Source organism: Pagrus major, chromosome 14, assembly GCF_040436345.1.
Source record: "Pagrus major chromosome 14, Pma_NU_1.0".
Taxonomy (NCBI): Eukaryota; Metazoa; Chordata; class Actinopteri; order Spariformes; family Sparidae; genus Pagrus; species Pagrus major.
Genome location: NC_133228.1, coordinates 16,763,490 through 16,780,657, shown reverse-complemented (window position 1 = coordinate 16,780,657; position 17,168 = coordinate 16,763,490). Strand labels below are relative to the sequence as shown.

The following is a 17,168-nucleotide window of genomic DNA, read 5'->3' as shown; positions in this document are numbered from 1 at the left end:
CATACATATATACAGCGTGATCCCACTTCAGACACATTAAATACAGCATATGCTATTAAGTTTAACATTGTTGGTACCCCTTCTGGAAGTGCCCAGTCGTAAAGAGTGAAAAAGTCCAGGCTGGAGGCAGTTGGATGGGTCATACATCAGACTTTCCCCCTCAAGACCGGGTTCACATCCTGTTTGTGGCCTAGATGTCTAAAGTTATGTTACATAAGTAAGATAACGTATCTACATAACTTAAGCTCCGTGAGTGACGTACTTAAATCACTTACATTACGTGAAGCGAGTCACTGAGTCACTAAACCCAAAGTATGATCTTTTTCTAAATCTAAACAAGTAGTTTAGGAGATTAAACCTGACCAAGTACCTCTGGAGCCTAAACATAATCAAGTATTTTTGGAGCCTAAACCTAACCAAACCGCAACCACGTCATGGTGTTAACCCAAGCTGCCATACTGGATGAGTTGAGAGTGAGAGCGTGTTGATATACTGATAGTAAGGTGGGTTAAAAATACTGCACATCCTCGGCAAATTAACGTATTTAAACCCAGCCAGTCATGCATGTTTCACACCTACAAGAAGGTTTTAAAGGAGAGAGAACAAGACATCATCACAATCCTTAGTATTGCTCATATACTGTATGCTCTCCTCACGGCGGTGTTACTAGAAGCTCTCTGATAATGTTAAATCAAAAAAAAAAGACACTCGACACTCGTTTTTGTAATACTTCACTTCCATTTGGCAAATTGGCTGTCGCTGTAAGTGCTAGTTTATCACTATGTTTTACAGGCTGGAAGTGTGTGCACGAGGTTAAAATGATGTAAACGTATCCCTGAACTACATCAGACGTCTCTCGTACGAGCACTGCAATACACACAAACACACACGGAGCTACACATTCGGTCCTGAATGCCTGTATCAGTTCATTCACACGCACAGTGAATTAAAGAAAAAGGTCTACGTCAGCGCGGGCCATCCCAAGCGGCTTAGCTCGCCTTCTGCGAGCAAGCCGGAGACGGACGAGAGAGCAAGACCGCTTTTTCCCGAGAGGGAAGCAAACAATGGAGGAAGAGAAAACATGTTGTCCTTGGATTCAATCCTTTAAAAACTCCTGACGGTGCCAGTGCCAGGAAAGCTGCAACACTTGAGCTTTATTTACACTTGGTGGCCTACTTGATTCCCCCCGCAGCAACTTGACGGCACATACGAGACCATTTCACTGCTGCGTCACGTCTGCATGAACACCTTTTGGGATCCGTGTGAGGCTGTAACATTTAAGCTGGTGGCAACTTAACTATCAACAGTGTGTGTCGTTGATTTTTGTGATATTTTCAGCAGTGATACGAGCTCTGTGAAGACGCTAAAATATCTCAAATATCAAACGTAAATGTCAAGTTTTGATATCATCTCCTGGAAATCAAAGGAGCTCTTTCTAGGCTCAACATTTTACACCCTTCTTCAACTAAAGTCCCAACTGTTGATCTCCCTTCAACACGACTTGAAAGAGAATTTCTTTGACGAAGCAGGAAAACAAGCAGAGAAGGACTGAGCCACTTCTTAGCGCTCACTTTCCAGAGAGATCTACGTCAGCTGAAGGCGCTCAAGACCGACACTGACCTCGATTCATTTCTACTGGACAATTTTGTGTGAGTATGTTGTTCTTTAACCAAAGTATTGCAGTATTATTGCAGATATCTGGGTTTTTAGGGCAGAGAAACAGCCTGGGAAGCTTCCTTTCGTCACAAACAATAGAAATGAAGAGTTAGCTCGCCAACATCATTAGCTAGCTAGGCTACTCCAACTTAAACGATTTTCATACTGATTTAAAATATGACTAATACACAAGTACATGTTGGGTTATTCAGTGTAACAAACGAAATTGTAGCCTCGAGTTTAGCTAATTTTGCTAACCACCGTGCGAGTCGCAGAATCTTTTTTCGTCAACATGTAGCTTAAAGATTTTGGCATACGGTGCCTTAATTCTAGTTAATTCAGTCTGTGAATTGTAGCGACTTTGTTAGCTTAGTTACACAAGTGTTGTCAGCTCTTCACTTTATAGCTGCCTGAGCTAACATTAACGTTACAGCACCACAGACAGGGCAGGACTGCACTTTAGCTGTTTGAGATACCGTAACGTTAGCTTCAAGTGCTCACAAGACGGACTGTTTCGAAGCCTCGAATCTGAACTTTAGCAGCTTGAGCTACAAATATTGTTAGCTTGAAAGATTATAGACTTTTTTGTCGGCTAAGGTACTTCCAGACCCTAAACTGAGCAGGATTTATTGTTTGTTTCAATAGTTACCTCCAGCCATCAACGATAAATGCTACGTTAGCCTGCAAACATCAATGTTACGTAGCTACTCGAGCTGAAATTATTCTCACACTAAGTTAAAATGCAACTTACAGGCAACTTGTTGGGTTACTCAGTGTAACCAAGTTAGCAACTATTGCTAATAGCCTCAGTTTTAGCTGACGTTATCATTTGAGGATGCTATTTTACAGCATTAACAAGTAGCTTAAAGCTGTTAACCACCGATAAGAAATGTGTACACGTGCTGTTTATTCTTACAGTAATACAAAGAGTCGATGGTAGCTGGTGCCAGACCTCTGAATCCATAACTCTTACGGATGCTAGCTAGCCGCAAAGCTCCCTTGGCTCGAAAAAACCATAACAGAGAATGAAAGAAAGTCAGTCACTTCAGTCAGACTTTGATACCAACTTCCACAATGTGTGTTAATTACTGATTGCCTGGAGGCGAAATATAAAGCCACTAAAATTTTACTACAGAGAAGAATGGTGCAAAAGTTAATGTTGTGCATCTCTGAATTGCTGGAGGAGTTTAACTCGAATCCACCAGGACTCGGTGGCAGAATTGATCAGATAAGACGAGGATGCAGGGTTAGAAAATGTATATATGTTAACGCTCTTGTGCATTAGTCTCAAAGACATTTTTACAAGATGGAAATGTGTTGCCGTCATCGTGAAGAAAACACCAGAAATGGATTTCAAAATCCAGTCGTGCATTTTCCCATGAAAGCAGAAGTTTTTCCTACTGTTTTCATCTGATTTCCAGCTGGTGCCTCCACTATTGAGCGGTTTTATCAGCTCGTATCGAGCATCACGCTACACTGTGTTGCTGCGGGGCCATCTGCCGAACACTTGGCAGTGGGTCAAGTTTTTACAGATATTTTCCACGCTTCACGCTGATGCTTGACAGCTATCAAACTGACAGGGTTGTCATACATCAGCCGGGGCTTGGACTGATGAGGAGAATCCCATCAACCAGATCAGCAACAGCAGCTTTTACATTTTGCGTTACACTATTTTCATTTGTCCGTTAAAGGAGATGGAAGCTGATGGTGTTGAAGGAAGAGATGTGGGCAGATGATGGGGGAGACGTCATGACAGGAAAAGAAAAGAAAAGCTTATTTTCACCACATCATCCACATGCAGTAACTTCAGTTCCCACACATATGACTCATTCAGTGTTCATGTCTTGCCCATGTTGCCTCTTTTTAGGTTTTAAAAAATCTCTGATGACATCACTGCTAGAGCCATTAGCTCCTCCCCCCTGGCACTGCGTACCTGATGATGTAATCCTGGTAGGGGTTGACAGACGGGGCGTTGATGATATAACCACAGTGCAGGGGAAGGCCAAGATGCTTTTTATGGTTATATCTAAATGTGAAGACAATCTACTATGTTTTTTTCAGATTCTGCACTCAACCGAGCATTTAATGCAAGGTAACAAAGCATCCTCTATGATATAACACAACAAAAACGACAGGAGAGCACACGAGTACGTTTTTTTAGTGACATATATGTATGAAAGGAAGGACAAGTAATTAGATGTGTGTATGAATGAAAATAAATGATCAGCCGTGGATGTTTCCCCTGTTACTACAATAAATCATAGTCCATCCTTTGGTTGAGGCTTTGTATGATGCGCTGAAAAGATCAGGAAAGTCGATTGGACATGCCGTGCCTGTTCCGATCAGCTCTCCGATGCCTCGCGGCCTTAGGTGGATGGCTTTGAACATTACTCTGGGTCGTAAAGTTAACCATACTTGACATTTCCCAAGGGCAAGAGTGTGCCTGTGCATGGGGTGTGTTTGTTGGAGTGTACAATGCAACAGCGGACATGGAGATTAGGTTGGATAGAGAGCGATGGCCAACAACTGAGCCCCGATAATACTCAGTTAAAGCATCACATACCAACACTGCCGGTGAAAAGCAATATGTTAACCTTCAACTGTAAATAATACGTAAACCTTGTCGTTGTTACGTGAACAACAAATCATTTTTATATCAAAACTGAAATAGAGCAGCTAAAGTGCAGATTCTGTGCTGTCAGTCTGTGAAGCTAACAGTAATATTAGTTCAAGCTGCTAAATTGCAGTCCTGTCCGTCTGTAAAGCTCACATTTAAGCTAGCTCAAGCAGCCAAAGTGTGGTGTCATTCTGTGAAGCTAACGTTAAAATTAGCTCAAGCTGCTTAAAGTGCAGATTTGGGACTGTGAGTGAAACAATGCTCCTTCAATCTAGGACACTAGCATTGAAGTTAGCACAAACTGCTAAAGTGCAGGTTTGAGGCTGTCCTTTCGGCCTGCGAAGCTAACGTCACGTTAGCTCAAGCAACTAAGTTGCAGTCCTATGAATCTGTGAAGTCACAATGTTACTGTTAGCTCAAGCAGCTATAAAGTGAAGAGCTGGCCATCATTTAACCATTGTTGGACACAAACGCACACACACCACACACACACACACACAGACGCACACTGGTACACATTGTCCAAAAACAATTAGGATTGTCTGTTGAGGGATTTTCTGCGCTAAGCTCTCAGGAGGTGAAATCTCTGCGACAGCTGGGGTGGACATTTTTCCATAACTGCACACGGTTCCTTCTCTCAAAGATCCCTTTTCCCTCAGCTACAGAGGTCATTAGCTCACTGACCAATGAGAGTCGTGCCACAGCGTCATCTGCCCTTGAGAAATCCCTCCATCCTATAAGGACAAACACTGGAGAGTGTTAGACGGTGCCTTGTTTTAAGACATCTGTTAGCGTTGGTCAACACATTTGTTTTATTGCAACACAACATACGTTAGCAGCCAGCTAATAGCACATTATGTGTTGAGAGATAAAAACTGGCTGCGATACATTACAGAGTGTGATACGAGGGTGTATTATCAAGTGCTACACTTATCACCTCCACACGCTATCACTGTTTTCTTCCCTCCACAATGAAAAGCTGTGCTGTTATTAAACTGTATTGTTGGTAAGCTGCTGATAAAGAAGCCAGCTTCTTGAAATATGTCATTATTATTTTTTTGTAATAATGATAAAACTATGATCTGCAGACAGTTTTGATTGTTTAATCAAATTGTCTGCTTATATTACGCCGTCCGATTGACTGATGCCAGATGACAACACTGATGTCTCATCCATTTGCAACCACAACTCTGAAATACGGAGACTGCATACTAATGTCACACACACACACTTTTGATTGCTCATTAGTCGTACTGTTCATTTGCATGCGGAAGAATCGAAATGCATCAATCCCGATGTGTGAATAATTTACCTCCGACCATGAAGGAGGCGACTCACCGTGCAGACAGCGTGAAATGACTAACGTATTCAACGCACAGCCGTAAATGTGGGAGCGCAGTATTTACATATAAAAGATGATGTCATCTGAGGCATCTGGAAGTGTCAAGGGCGAGGATGACTCGTCTGTCTCTCAGCGAGACGGGCATGTTGCCTAAGTGACGGAGGACTGCCAGTTGGGCGCCATGTTTAAAAGAAAAAAACGACGGTCGAGCCAAACTTCGTCACTTTGATTGAGCGGCAATCAAAGAGGCAGAGGACCACGGAAAAAAGAAACTGCTTTGCATTTTAGCCAAGTTATGAGGAAAGTGGGACAACATTTGGACTCTTCAGCCCTGTGGGGCTAATCAGTATTAAATTATTCTATCCCTGTCCTATTCTTTAATCTGTCTAATTATTTAGCCTGTCTGTCATTCTGTTTTCATCGCGACAGTATTTACCTTTTCGACACGTTCTCCATAATCTTCCCGTCTGGTTTTGAGCAAGGCAGCCAAAATATACCATCAATCATGAGCTGCTGGCTCGAAGTGACAAGTTATTGTCTTTCTATTTATGCATGAAGACTGTAAAAGAGATAGTGTTTGCACGGGATTCATAAAGATGTAGGTCAAGGATCTGCTCAGAGTAGAACAACGTGATCAAGAGATCATTTGTGACTTTTGATTTAGAGATAGTTTTTAGTAAGACTGTTCTGTGTTGTTCCTGAAGCTTTTACATGATGATTGTGACAATATGACAATACGTAAATCTATATATTGTGTTGCAGAGATATATTTTGAAGGTTGCTAACCAGCTAGCTCATGTAGCTCCTGTGCTACAGCGTAAACACAAACACTCCTCTATTGCTCAGAGCTCCCAGTCAGGACCACTAGATGCACTGCTAACCAAGCGTACCCTAACCCTATTTGTTTTGAGTATGACTACAGCTGGCCAACTCTTACATATTGCACCTTTTATCAAGTCTATGGGCATAATCCTGAATTGTCTTCCTGTGCTTCTGGCCAAAGTCCTTAGAAAAACACACTCAGGTTACTGCAATTTTAAACACACCGTGTTGAGCAAACTCATTTATTTATGCTGTGTACCTAGCAGTGGTTGTATGTTGACTAAATTGGATCACACCAACACCTCAGAGGTCTACAGGAACGCAAAGCTAAGCAAGTTACATCCTTGATTACCATAAACCCACCACATAAATGAAAAAGACAGAAAACGATCCCTTATATCCCCTTACAACAGAGCCTCTCTTGTCCTTTTAAAACCAAACACACACACACACATGAACACACACGGCTGGATTACCGACAATTGGGACTGTCTTTGCTCAACTTGTGCATGAAAACAGCTAATATTCTACGAGGGAGTCAGGAATCACCCGGCAGCCACGTCCTCCGAGAAATGAAGCAATTTAAAAGCACTACGCACCAAATGTGATATTCATGATTTGGATTCCAGCAGCAGCCGAGCCGAGCCGCCCTGTCATAACTGAGCAGACGTGATTCCCATTCAGACCGAGGGGAGGGGGAAGCGAGGTAAAAGAGCATGGGAGGAGGTACCAACTCGAGAAATGGTGGCAGGAAGGGAGTGAAAGGAGGTCAGAGAGAGAGCAAGAGAATATAGCTGGAACTGATATGTCCATTTTAACTCCTTGCATTCACCATCCGCCCATCTTCTCCTCTCTTGCAGAGAGGCAGTGGTGACAGACAGATTTCAGCTAGAAGCTACTTATAAATGGAGACCGACGAAGTTAGCGACAAGCGGGTGAGGTTGGGAGATGGTGGAGACCAAAAACAGAGCAAAAAAAGAGGGAATATCTGACAATATCTCATCTGGTGGCCAAAAACAAGGCACCAAATGGATGCTAATATTGCTCTGTGTCTCCCAGATGTCTCAGTAAGCAACTTAATTTGCTAACACATTCACCATAACAACATTAATTCCCATTATTAGGAATTAATGGACTTAAAGGCCAGCGTTCCACATATTCCTGATCATGGACAACTCAGAGGGCATTATCCTGCTTATACTACAATTAATTTCTATTTTATTGCATTTTGTGATCAAAATATAAAGGTTTTCATGAGCAGTAACTCTCTTGTCAACACCTCAGGGTTTGACTAATACCTGGAACAATCATTACAATCCCATGAGGTTCTTGTGCCATGTTCATTGCTCCAGTAAACAGAACTAACCACAGACATTGCTTTCCTTTTTTCAAGCTCATTGAACCATTTGGCTCAGCCATTAGCCTTAAAGCTAACATTATGCTAGCAAGAATTAAAGTCAATAGCTTTGTGTACAGTAAACAAACAGTAACTATAACTTGGCAGTATGTCTAACAACAAGATTAGCTAGTTTTTGTTTTAATACCTGGTAAATTGTAAGCTGTAAAATGCTAACTTTTCTTTCCCACACAGTTGACACAGCTTCCTGTAGCGTGTTAGCTAACGTTAGGGTTAAGGGTTTAACTTTGTGTTGAAAATGCCCAAGATTTACACTGAGATAAAAGATAGTTTGACTTTAAGATGAGGATATATCACCTGGAGAATAAGGCTCGAGTGGCACCGTGGGGTTAGCTTAGCTGGTTGAGCCTATGCGGGCGAAAACTCCTGGCTCAATGATCTAAGAGCACAAGAACAAGGAGAGACAGCAGCATCCAGCAGGCTCTCAGCAGGGTTACTCCGTAATATATGTATGTGTGAGAGCTCCTGTGTGTGCCGAACTCCCCTTTCTCTAAGCGCTATCTGTACATCCCAGTTTATCCCTGAAAGAGACAGGGGAGGTGGCATACGAGATGGCACACAGTCTGCGCTCCGGCTGACACGAGGCCAACGGGATGAAAACGAGGGCATGGCGGGCGCAGGGGAGAGCCGCAGCCAATGCGGAAAAAACATGCTGCCAGGTGGCGTGTGGCATGTCGGGGGGGTTTGTGTGCATTAGCGAGTGTTGTGTGTGTAAGAGCAAGAGCTTAATATATCTGCGGTGGGAGTGTGTGGGAGGCAGCAGAGAACCACCTGGAGCTATATGAGAACCCTGGGACTTCCACCTCAGGCGACAGGATTGCTGCCTATCTGACATTCACGTGCCTCCATGCTCGCCACCAGGATAGGGTGGACCTAACGCTCCAGCCTGGACCAGGAGATGGAGATGGGTTAAGTGTCGGAGAGCCTGATGGGGAAAAGAGTGGGACTGAATACTGATGGAGAGACTGCAGTCGGCTACTGTGGCATCGGCTGCTGATTACAGGGAAGGAGAATACAGAAGAAGAAGAAGAAATGCAAAAATACACAGTGAGTTTCGATGAAGGAGAGAAGAGACAAGGAAAGTCAAGGAAGAGAGAGGCAATAATGAGGTAGGGGGGGACAAAGGTATCATTTAGAGGCAACGATTGGGAGAAAATGAGAATCCGAAACAATGGAAGCTGAGAGTGGGAGGTGCAGTTGACAGAGAGCGGAGGAAGAAAGACGAGTAGACGGGATTGCTGAAGGCTTCCCTCACATCACACGAGCCCCTGAAGAATCCTCCTCAGACTGAGCAACACAACTGCAACACTTTCTCCCCGTCTGAGAAGTTTGAGCTCGTGTACCAGAGAAGCAACTTTTTTTAAAGCGCATTTACTGTTCCAACGCTGAAGGCTGCCTTGATTTGCATTCTTCAAATTATGCCACTGAGAAGAGATGAGGAATGCGTGATGTGAGCTCGCTGCATTTAATTTTTCATTTAAAGCTCTGCAAATGGATTTCTCTGCCTTCCTTTCAATCAAGTAAATACATAGATGAGCTGGGGGAATGACGGTTGAGTTGAAAAATCCAGTGCATCCCAGTATTAAGGGATTAATTGTTTACTTGCTTCCTTGTTTGCTCAGTTCACCAATAAACACAAGAACCTATCCATGTTATTATTCCTAGCCCTCTGACCTTGCGCGACTTACGGACGTGACATTTCCTGCGAGAGTTACAGGCCCGTCGTCCCTTTTCTTAAGAGATTTGAGGGAAATAAATGATGTGGGAACACAGCCTGACAAACCTTAAACGGGATAATAGACAGGATTATACCTCTGACTTTCACTATCGAATGATGGAAGGACGACCTGAAGAGGTGGCCTTGGATAGCAATGACCGGAAGAAAGTTAGCAATGACCAATCTGAAAAGGTCAGAAGCTTATCATAGCTTCCATAGAAATGAAGTCAGGCACAAGGACAGGGAACAGATACTTGTCTATATCAAAGGAGAGGTCTAAGTCCTGCATCACTCAGCTAACGCTAAGCTAACATACTTTGTTACTGCTAATTGAGGCCATTTCTTCAGATTGTGAGGGCAGAGGTAAAATCACATTATCTCATTTTGAAGAAACAATTTGGGAAATATTGCTTTGTTGCTGAGAGTTAGACGAGAAGATCAATACCACCTTCATGTGAGCTAAACATGAAGGAAGGCCTACCACTAGCAGCCAGGTTAGCTTAGCTGGAAACGGGGAAACAGCTAGCTTGGCTCTGTCCACAGGTGGAAAAATCTACCTACTGCCACCTCTAAAGCTGGCATTCAAAAACAAATTTCTTTGTACAAACCTCTTTCTTGGTTTATGTGCGGAGCTAAATTAGCTCGCTGCTAGCAAGAGCTTCATATTTACTGTGACACAGACATCATAGTTAACCCTGGGAGCTAACTTAGTTTGTTACGACTAATTCGGGCCACTTCTTAAGGTTGTCCTAACCTGGCTGCTAGCGTTAATATGACGGTACCGCTAGCAGCCAGGTTAGCTTAGCTGGAAACGGGGAAGCAGCTAGCTTGGCTCTGTCCACAGGTAATAAAATCTACCTATTAACGCCTCTAAAGTCACTAATAAACTTGTTAAATACATTCAAAAACAAAGGTCTTTGTACGAAACTTCTTGGTCTTTGTTTGGATTTGGCAAAGTCAGTGGGAAAGAAAGCTAGTAGGTATCTCGACTGGCTTGGACTACAGTAGATAAATATGCAGACACATAAGCACACAACCCTCATTAGTAAGTTTTGGACACTTTCCCTGTCATCCACCTGCTAATGAAAATGCATCATGCTCTCTGACAGCACAGCAATACACCATCTTGTCTGACCACATTCAACGCCATGAGTTGAAATTACAATGCGTCTTCACGTCTCCTGCCTTTCATGTATCACTGCTTTTACATTAAGGATAACATAGTGTACAGTGTGATCTCCTCTCGCTCATCACTTTGCAGGACTGTCAGCGTGCACGGTTGGTAAAACACTTACTGAATCACCCTCAACAACTCATATCTGCCCGTCTGGGTGAATGTATATCTAAACAGTTGTTTCTAGTATCCACGTATACGATTCCTGACCTGTGCTCTTTAGGAATTATGTCTTAATGGCACGATAAATCAATCTGGATTAACAAACACAATGCAGATGCAGCCGAGTGGAACAGATGGGGCTCAGTGCGGTGCGTTGTGTGTGTCACGGCTCTGGCTGAGGCAATTCATGTGACCTTGATACAGTCCTGGCGAGCGAAGAGGAGTCAGCACTCGGGACGGCGCAAAAGTGAGAAGTAGATTTCTTGTTTTATCAAAGCGGATTTAACGTGTGGTTGTTTGAAACTGAGCGTGCAGCAGGTCTTTGTGTGTGAACGAATGCAGCAGGATGCAATCGCGGAGAATACAACCTGATGCCGTCTGCGAGGACGTCCGCAACTTCCTGGAAAGATTTGGTTTTTCCAGCCAAAGTCAAAGCTTCACACAAGATGGCTGCGAAACAACAATCTTGATGAGCTCAGTACAATCAAGAAAATGATGATGGACTTCCGACGTTTCAAGTATTTCAAATTTGTTTGTTCATATCGATGTAGAGATGTTTTCGCTTTAACCTTTAAGGGTCTTTTTCAGTCCATCAATGTAAAAAAAAAAAAAAAAAAGCCATTATATCTACTTCGATTCAATGATGTAAGACAGTAAAATGTGAAAAACAGATGTACTGAAGTCAGTTTTAAAAGTTAATGCTGATTAAATCAACCAGGAGGGTCACTAAGGACAATTTCTAGAAGTGTAATCTTAGGAAAATGTGTATCGTATATATACATGAATGCTTACATCACAAAAATTAAAAATTAATTAAAGTAACAGGTCCTGATGTTCGAGAAATGGTTCTTCTATCTACCCCTATACTATCGATTATTATAGTAGCGATTATTTTCTCAATTAATGAATTAATCGTTTGGTCTGAAAAATGCCGTTATAGTCCAAGTTCCTGTCTTCAAATAGCTTTTTAAGTGCGTCCAACAGCCCTGAACCCAAAAAATGTTGTCAGTGTCACATAGTATGAAGAAAATAAGCAATATTTAGAAACCAGAACTCGGGACCATCTGCTGTTTTTGCTTGAAATGTGTCTCTTTTAAGAAAATAGTCACTGGTAATATACTTTCAGTCCTTCAGTCGGCGAATCATCTCAGCTCTCGTTTCTTTTTGGGAACAAAAACAGACTGAAAAACAGAATTTTAATGGTTCTGACTCTGTTTAACGTGACTGACTCGCAACACATCTACACAAAAAGTCGACTGTGTGTTTATAACCATAATACCTTTCTGTCTTTCCTTTAATTCCCACCTGATAAGTTCCTCTCGGCACAACGTCTTTCAGCTCGCGCCTTAATGAGGAACGAGCTGTTACAGTCTCTGCAGTCGAACCCCGATCGTGGGTGTTTATTTTCATACGAGAAGTGCTGACAAGTCGGCGAAACGCCTTTAGGAGTTGGGTGTTTTTAAAAAAGCGTGTCTAAAAATGTCACCCTGCTCTCCTGGCACCTGTGAAAACGCTACCTGAGCCGAGCCTTTAAAAACCAGAGAACTCGTTCCACATCCAAGAAAAAACTTGTTTGACCAAACTCCTGTTCCGGTGCAAGTCGCCCCAGACACACTTCATGCCCAGTGTTTAGACAAGTCCACCTTGGTGCAGAATTAACAAACCACCAGTGTTGAAACGCCGGCCCTGGCCCACCCCCCCTGAAATCAATATCCATTAAGCATGCCATTGATTTAAACAGGGCAACAACCTGAGTGAATAATGTGGAAAATACAGGAGGAGCTTGAATTACCTGTCAGAAAATTAAGCCCCAGCTTGTCAGGAGGATGTGGAGTTAATCAAAAGGCGAATCATGTGCTCCGACAGCATCGTTCACCGCTCACACCATCTTTTTTTAACCGAGATGTGGTGTTTCTTAATTAAAAATGTTGATAGCAGGTTAAGGCATCACATCTGACAGCCCCCTGAGGGTGTCACATTGTTTTCTATCTATATTTAGACAAGGGGGGAAAAAAGTACACGGCGAAAATACGCATCTTATTAGGGTCAGTGAAGGCAACTGTGTGTTTTATGAGACAGGAGGTGAAGCCAGTGAAACAAACTGAGACACTTTCATGCTGGAAAAACATAAATAAACCACACTGATGTGCAGATTGTTTGTTTCTGAATCATATTTGCCTGTTCAGATGGATACTTGGAGCTACTTACTCCGCTTTCCTGGCCAACCCCACCGAGCGGCACAGCGCGGTGGGAGTCTGCGGAACCAGAGACTTGCAGCAGGGGCTCCTCTTGTCCTCCTCGGCGGAGTCCGGGCTCGCTTGGCTCGCTTTGGGCGACTGCGGCGAGGTGGGGACGAGCTGCAGCTGCTGCGGGTGGTGGGAGGAAGGCGCAGGAGGGGTCTGGTGCTGCTGCTGAGGCTGGGCCGATAGACCGGGGATCTGCTGCTGCTGATGCTGATGAAGCTGCTGATGAAGCTGCTGCTGCTGCTGCTGCTGCTGAGGTGGAGGAGGCTGCTGCTGCTGCTGCTGCTGCGCCTGCTGGCCGAGGTGAGCCGCGGCTTTGTTGCTCCCCGGGTGCTGATGGAGGTGGGCCGGCGCCTGGGGACTGGCGCTGCGGTGAGTCGGGGGGTGGTGGTGGTGGTGGTGGTGGTGGTGCGGTGGTGGTGGAGCGGGCTGCTGGACGTACTGATGGGGGTCCCGCAACTGTCGGTTCTCTCCGATCAGGTCCTCCACCTTTCGCTCGAGTTCGTCGATGCGTTGGCGCTGCGTCTGGATCAGGCTTTGCTGGTTCTGGACGATGGTGGTGAGCTCCTTCAGGTAAAGAACGGCTTTCATTGGATTATCCAGCAGGCTCTCCATTACTGACTGTGGCTGTGGCCGTGTGCCCGGCGGTGTTCACTTCTCCTTCAGCTGTTTTTCTGGCGCTGCAAAGCCGTCGATGAGGCCTCTGAACACGGTGCGTAACCGGGATGATCTGGCGGCCGTCTAACGCCTCTACGCTCTGCTGGGGCTGGGTAGTCTCTCTCTCTCTCTCTCTCTCTCTCTCTCTCTCTCGACCAGAAATGGTGCTGATGCAGGGGGTGGGGTTGGATGGGGGTTGGAGGGGGGGATCAGCATCAGTGTGCGGAGGCGGAGCTGTAGTGGACCTGTGATGTCAACACGCAGGGGGAAAAGAGTGAGGCTGGTCTGCACGTTTCACATGTTTTAATCCACAGTTTTTGTGGAGTGTGTTCCAGCCCAGGAGCTTCTTATTTCATCTTGTTCGCCTCTACATGTGTCCTCGCGCGACACAGCCGAGCTAAACTGCAAGCTCAGGTCACTAAACTGTCTTTCACAAGAGGTCAAGAAGCTTAAATAATCCTAAAATAACTGTGAATGCGTCTTCACGTCTCCTTTGACTATTTTATCTTGTATTTTATGTATTTCCTATGTGTTTACGTGCTTTTTTGACTGGCATCAGGTGAGAGGCGGGGGACAAATAACCATTCACACTCACATCGACACAGATTAACAACCGATTAACCTCACGTGCATGTCTTTGGATTGTGGGAGGAAGCCCGAGTACCAGCAGAGAGCATGCAAACTCTGCACAGACAGCCGGGTCTTGAACCCAGGACCTCGTTGCTGTGAGGCAAATTAATGAAGTAATTATACAAACTCAGAAATATTTATCTTTTCCATAACTGAATAAACAAGCTGTCCCCAGAACACTGTTTGAAGCTAGAAAGATGGCAGGGTCCGCCACATATAAACAAAGTAAAACAGTCAATGAAGATCTTCCAAACCGAATCTGTGGATTCACACTGACTGGTTCTTTCGCCACAAACACATTGTTCCAACATCTCCCCAAAAAAATACCTGTTTTTGTCCCCACACCTCATCAGAAATATCAAAACGTCCCGACGGCTCGTTAAAAACATCCAGTGGTTTCACGCTTGAGTCGTGCCCTACACCTCCTCCTCCATGCCTGACCACGGGATCATAAAAGCTGACATCTTCGTCGAATATCTCTCCATTTCCCAACAATATTTGATCACAGCAGGGGATATAGACTCATCCGATACGGTATTTCCCAAAATGGGGAATCTTGCTCTCGGTGTTCTAGATGTGACTCCAGCGCCTGAGTTAAAGCTCAGGACTTGCTCTCCGTAGGAATCTGTGATGTGATTAAAATTGCTCGTGGTGCTTCTTTTTTTTTTTTTTTTCGTCCCACAGAAGTCTTTGTGTGTCGGACGGGAACTCTTTCTTTGTATTTTGAGATGTTGCCCTGCAGGGTAGGAAAAATAATGGCGTGGTGCAGAATGTAATAGCTTCCTCTTAATGCTGCTCACTTAGCAGCACAGTATGAAGATGATTTGATGAAATGTGGATCGTTTTTTTTTTTTTTTTTTACAGAATAGATGTCGGGTCTCCACGTTGACATTCACCGTTGCAGACAAATTAAAAGTTTGGGCTTGTGGTGAGATAGCAGTGTGATTTTTTTTTTTTGCAAATTGGATCAAGCGAAAGGAGGCCGCACCTCAGTCCGTGCTTTGGTATCTCTGACTTCACCAAAAGGGAAATAAAAAGCAAGTCAACCAGACAGATAACATGCAGGCAGAGCACGGAAAGGAAATGGGTTTTAGGTTTGCAGAGATGATCCCGAGTGATACAGACCCGAGTGATATCTCACTGAGAGAGAGAGAGCTCGGCTGTTCTGGTTGCTGTGCTGCGATGCTTTTTAGATTTTCACTTTCATCCAGTTTACTTCTCATTAGTTTATTTGGCAAATAAATAGTTTTTACGTCAACCAGGCCTTTTGTGTTCGTGTCGGAAAGAATGCTTTCTGCTGACAAGATAATCTCGAAGGAAAACTGATGTCACGTTCTTTAAAAAATCCTTATTGTTTATTCAAGATCGGTCTCGTTGAAATCCTCATTCAGCATTCAGAGTAAATCACTGTTAATTAGTGTCAGAGTGTAATGAAGCAAAGGACAGTCTGCCAGATCAATCCAGAACCGGAGTGGCATTAATGATAGGCTGTGATTAACGCTGTTTTTTTTGTGAGAACGGAGACGAAAAAGAGAAATGGATTTGTTCAAAGTTTCATGCAACTTTTTAAAAACAGCTCAGAAGAAACATAAATATCGTATGACCTTGAGACAGTGAAATATGTGGACCACAGCAGCGAGCCGGTGTGGGTGCAGCCGGGTCCGTCCTTCCATATGGCTGCTTTACAAGCTTCACGAAGTGAAAAATGACTCGCGCACCTGACCAGCACCACATGCCTGGACTGAGACAAAAATGAGTTTTGCAGGAGAAAAAAAGGTGCCAGCAGCGACTCTGGTGCCGGGGTGGCATCTGCAAAGTCCAGCCGTGCTTATTATGGACTCGCTGCTGGATGTGGCGAAACCAACCTTTAACACCAATTACCTCACAGAGGAGTCTGAGGCCTCGGAGGGTCACGCATCCTTGATGAGAAACGACAAGGATGGGGCACGAAGTGTGATAAAATAATCAAGTTTTTTACCTCGGTACTGTGCATCTGCAGAAAACTTTGAGTGCCCTTCACAAAGAGTCAATGTGAGGCTGTAACATCGACGGTATCAAGAGTGGACGGAGCTTCCAAGTCTGCAAAGGTCTTAAACTTACAATTTGGTCATCACAGCAGGGCTCAATCGCTAGTTTGGAGCCTTCTTCAATACAGCATGATTTTCATTTGGGAATTATGGTCCCATTAAGTGTCAAGTAGTCAATAAAGCAGGACGTAGCTACTTTGTGATCAACAACTCTTGTGTCCTTGGTTATGTAGATGGATCCAGTCACGATAGAGGTGTAGCAATGCGTATTCTTCCCAGCTCCACCATTGTGTCTAAATATGGTCACTTCTGGCACCAAGATGGTCATAATGTCAAGCTAAAGGCTTCAAAACACTATGTTAATACTCGGGCTGGACTAAGGCACAGTACTGTCTCGAGGTAAATGTTAATTGCAGCCCGCTAACATCCTCACCCAGTGCTAAAATGCATAAAATGCCATTTTTAGAATTGTAGTTTGGCATGTTAGAATGCTAGCATTTGCTAAGTAGCAAGTACAACTGAGGCTAATGGAGATGTCATCAGTGCAAAAGACAGGGGATCAACAAAGTCAGTAGGATTCATCCTCTGGGAACCTTGAATGTGCTTATCATTGTTTCATGGCAATCCATCCAATAGATTCTGCAGATAAAGATATTAACTGAACTTATATTGATGCTTTGGGATGGTAGGTTGGGACGGCCACC

General features: G+C 44.0%; 1 protein-coding gene across 1 annotated transcript in view; it reads right to left on the bottom strand.

The window, feature by feature from the left end:
• The window catches only part of iqsec3a (IQ motif and Sec7 domain ArfGEF 3a), a 101,427-nt gene extending 87,662 nt beyond the window's left edge, over positions 1-13,765 (bottom strand). Inside the window, exon 1 of the mRNA XM_073480314.1 lies at positions 13,116-13,765. Coding sequence (XP_073336415.1) covers positions 13,116-13,765 — 650 coding nt within the window. The remainder of the gene's footprint in view (positions 1-13,115) is intronic.
• Positions 13,766-17,168: the final 3,403 nt, after the last annotated feature.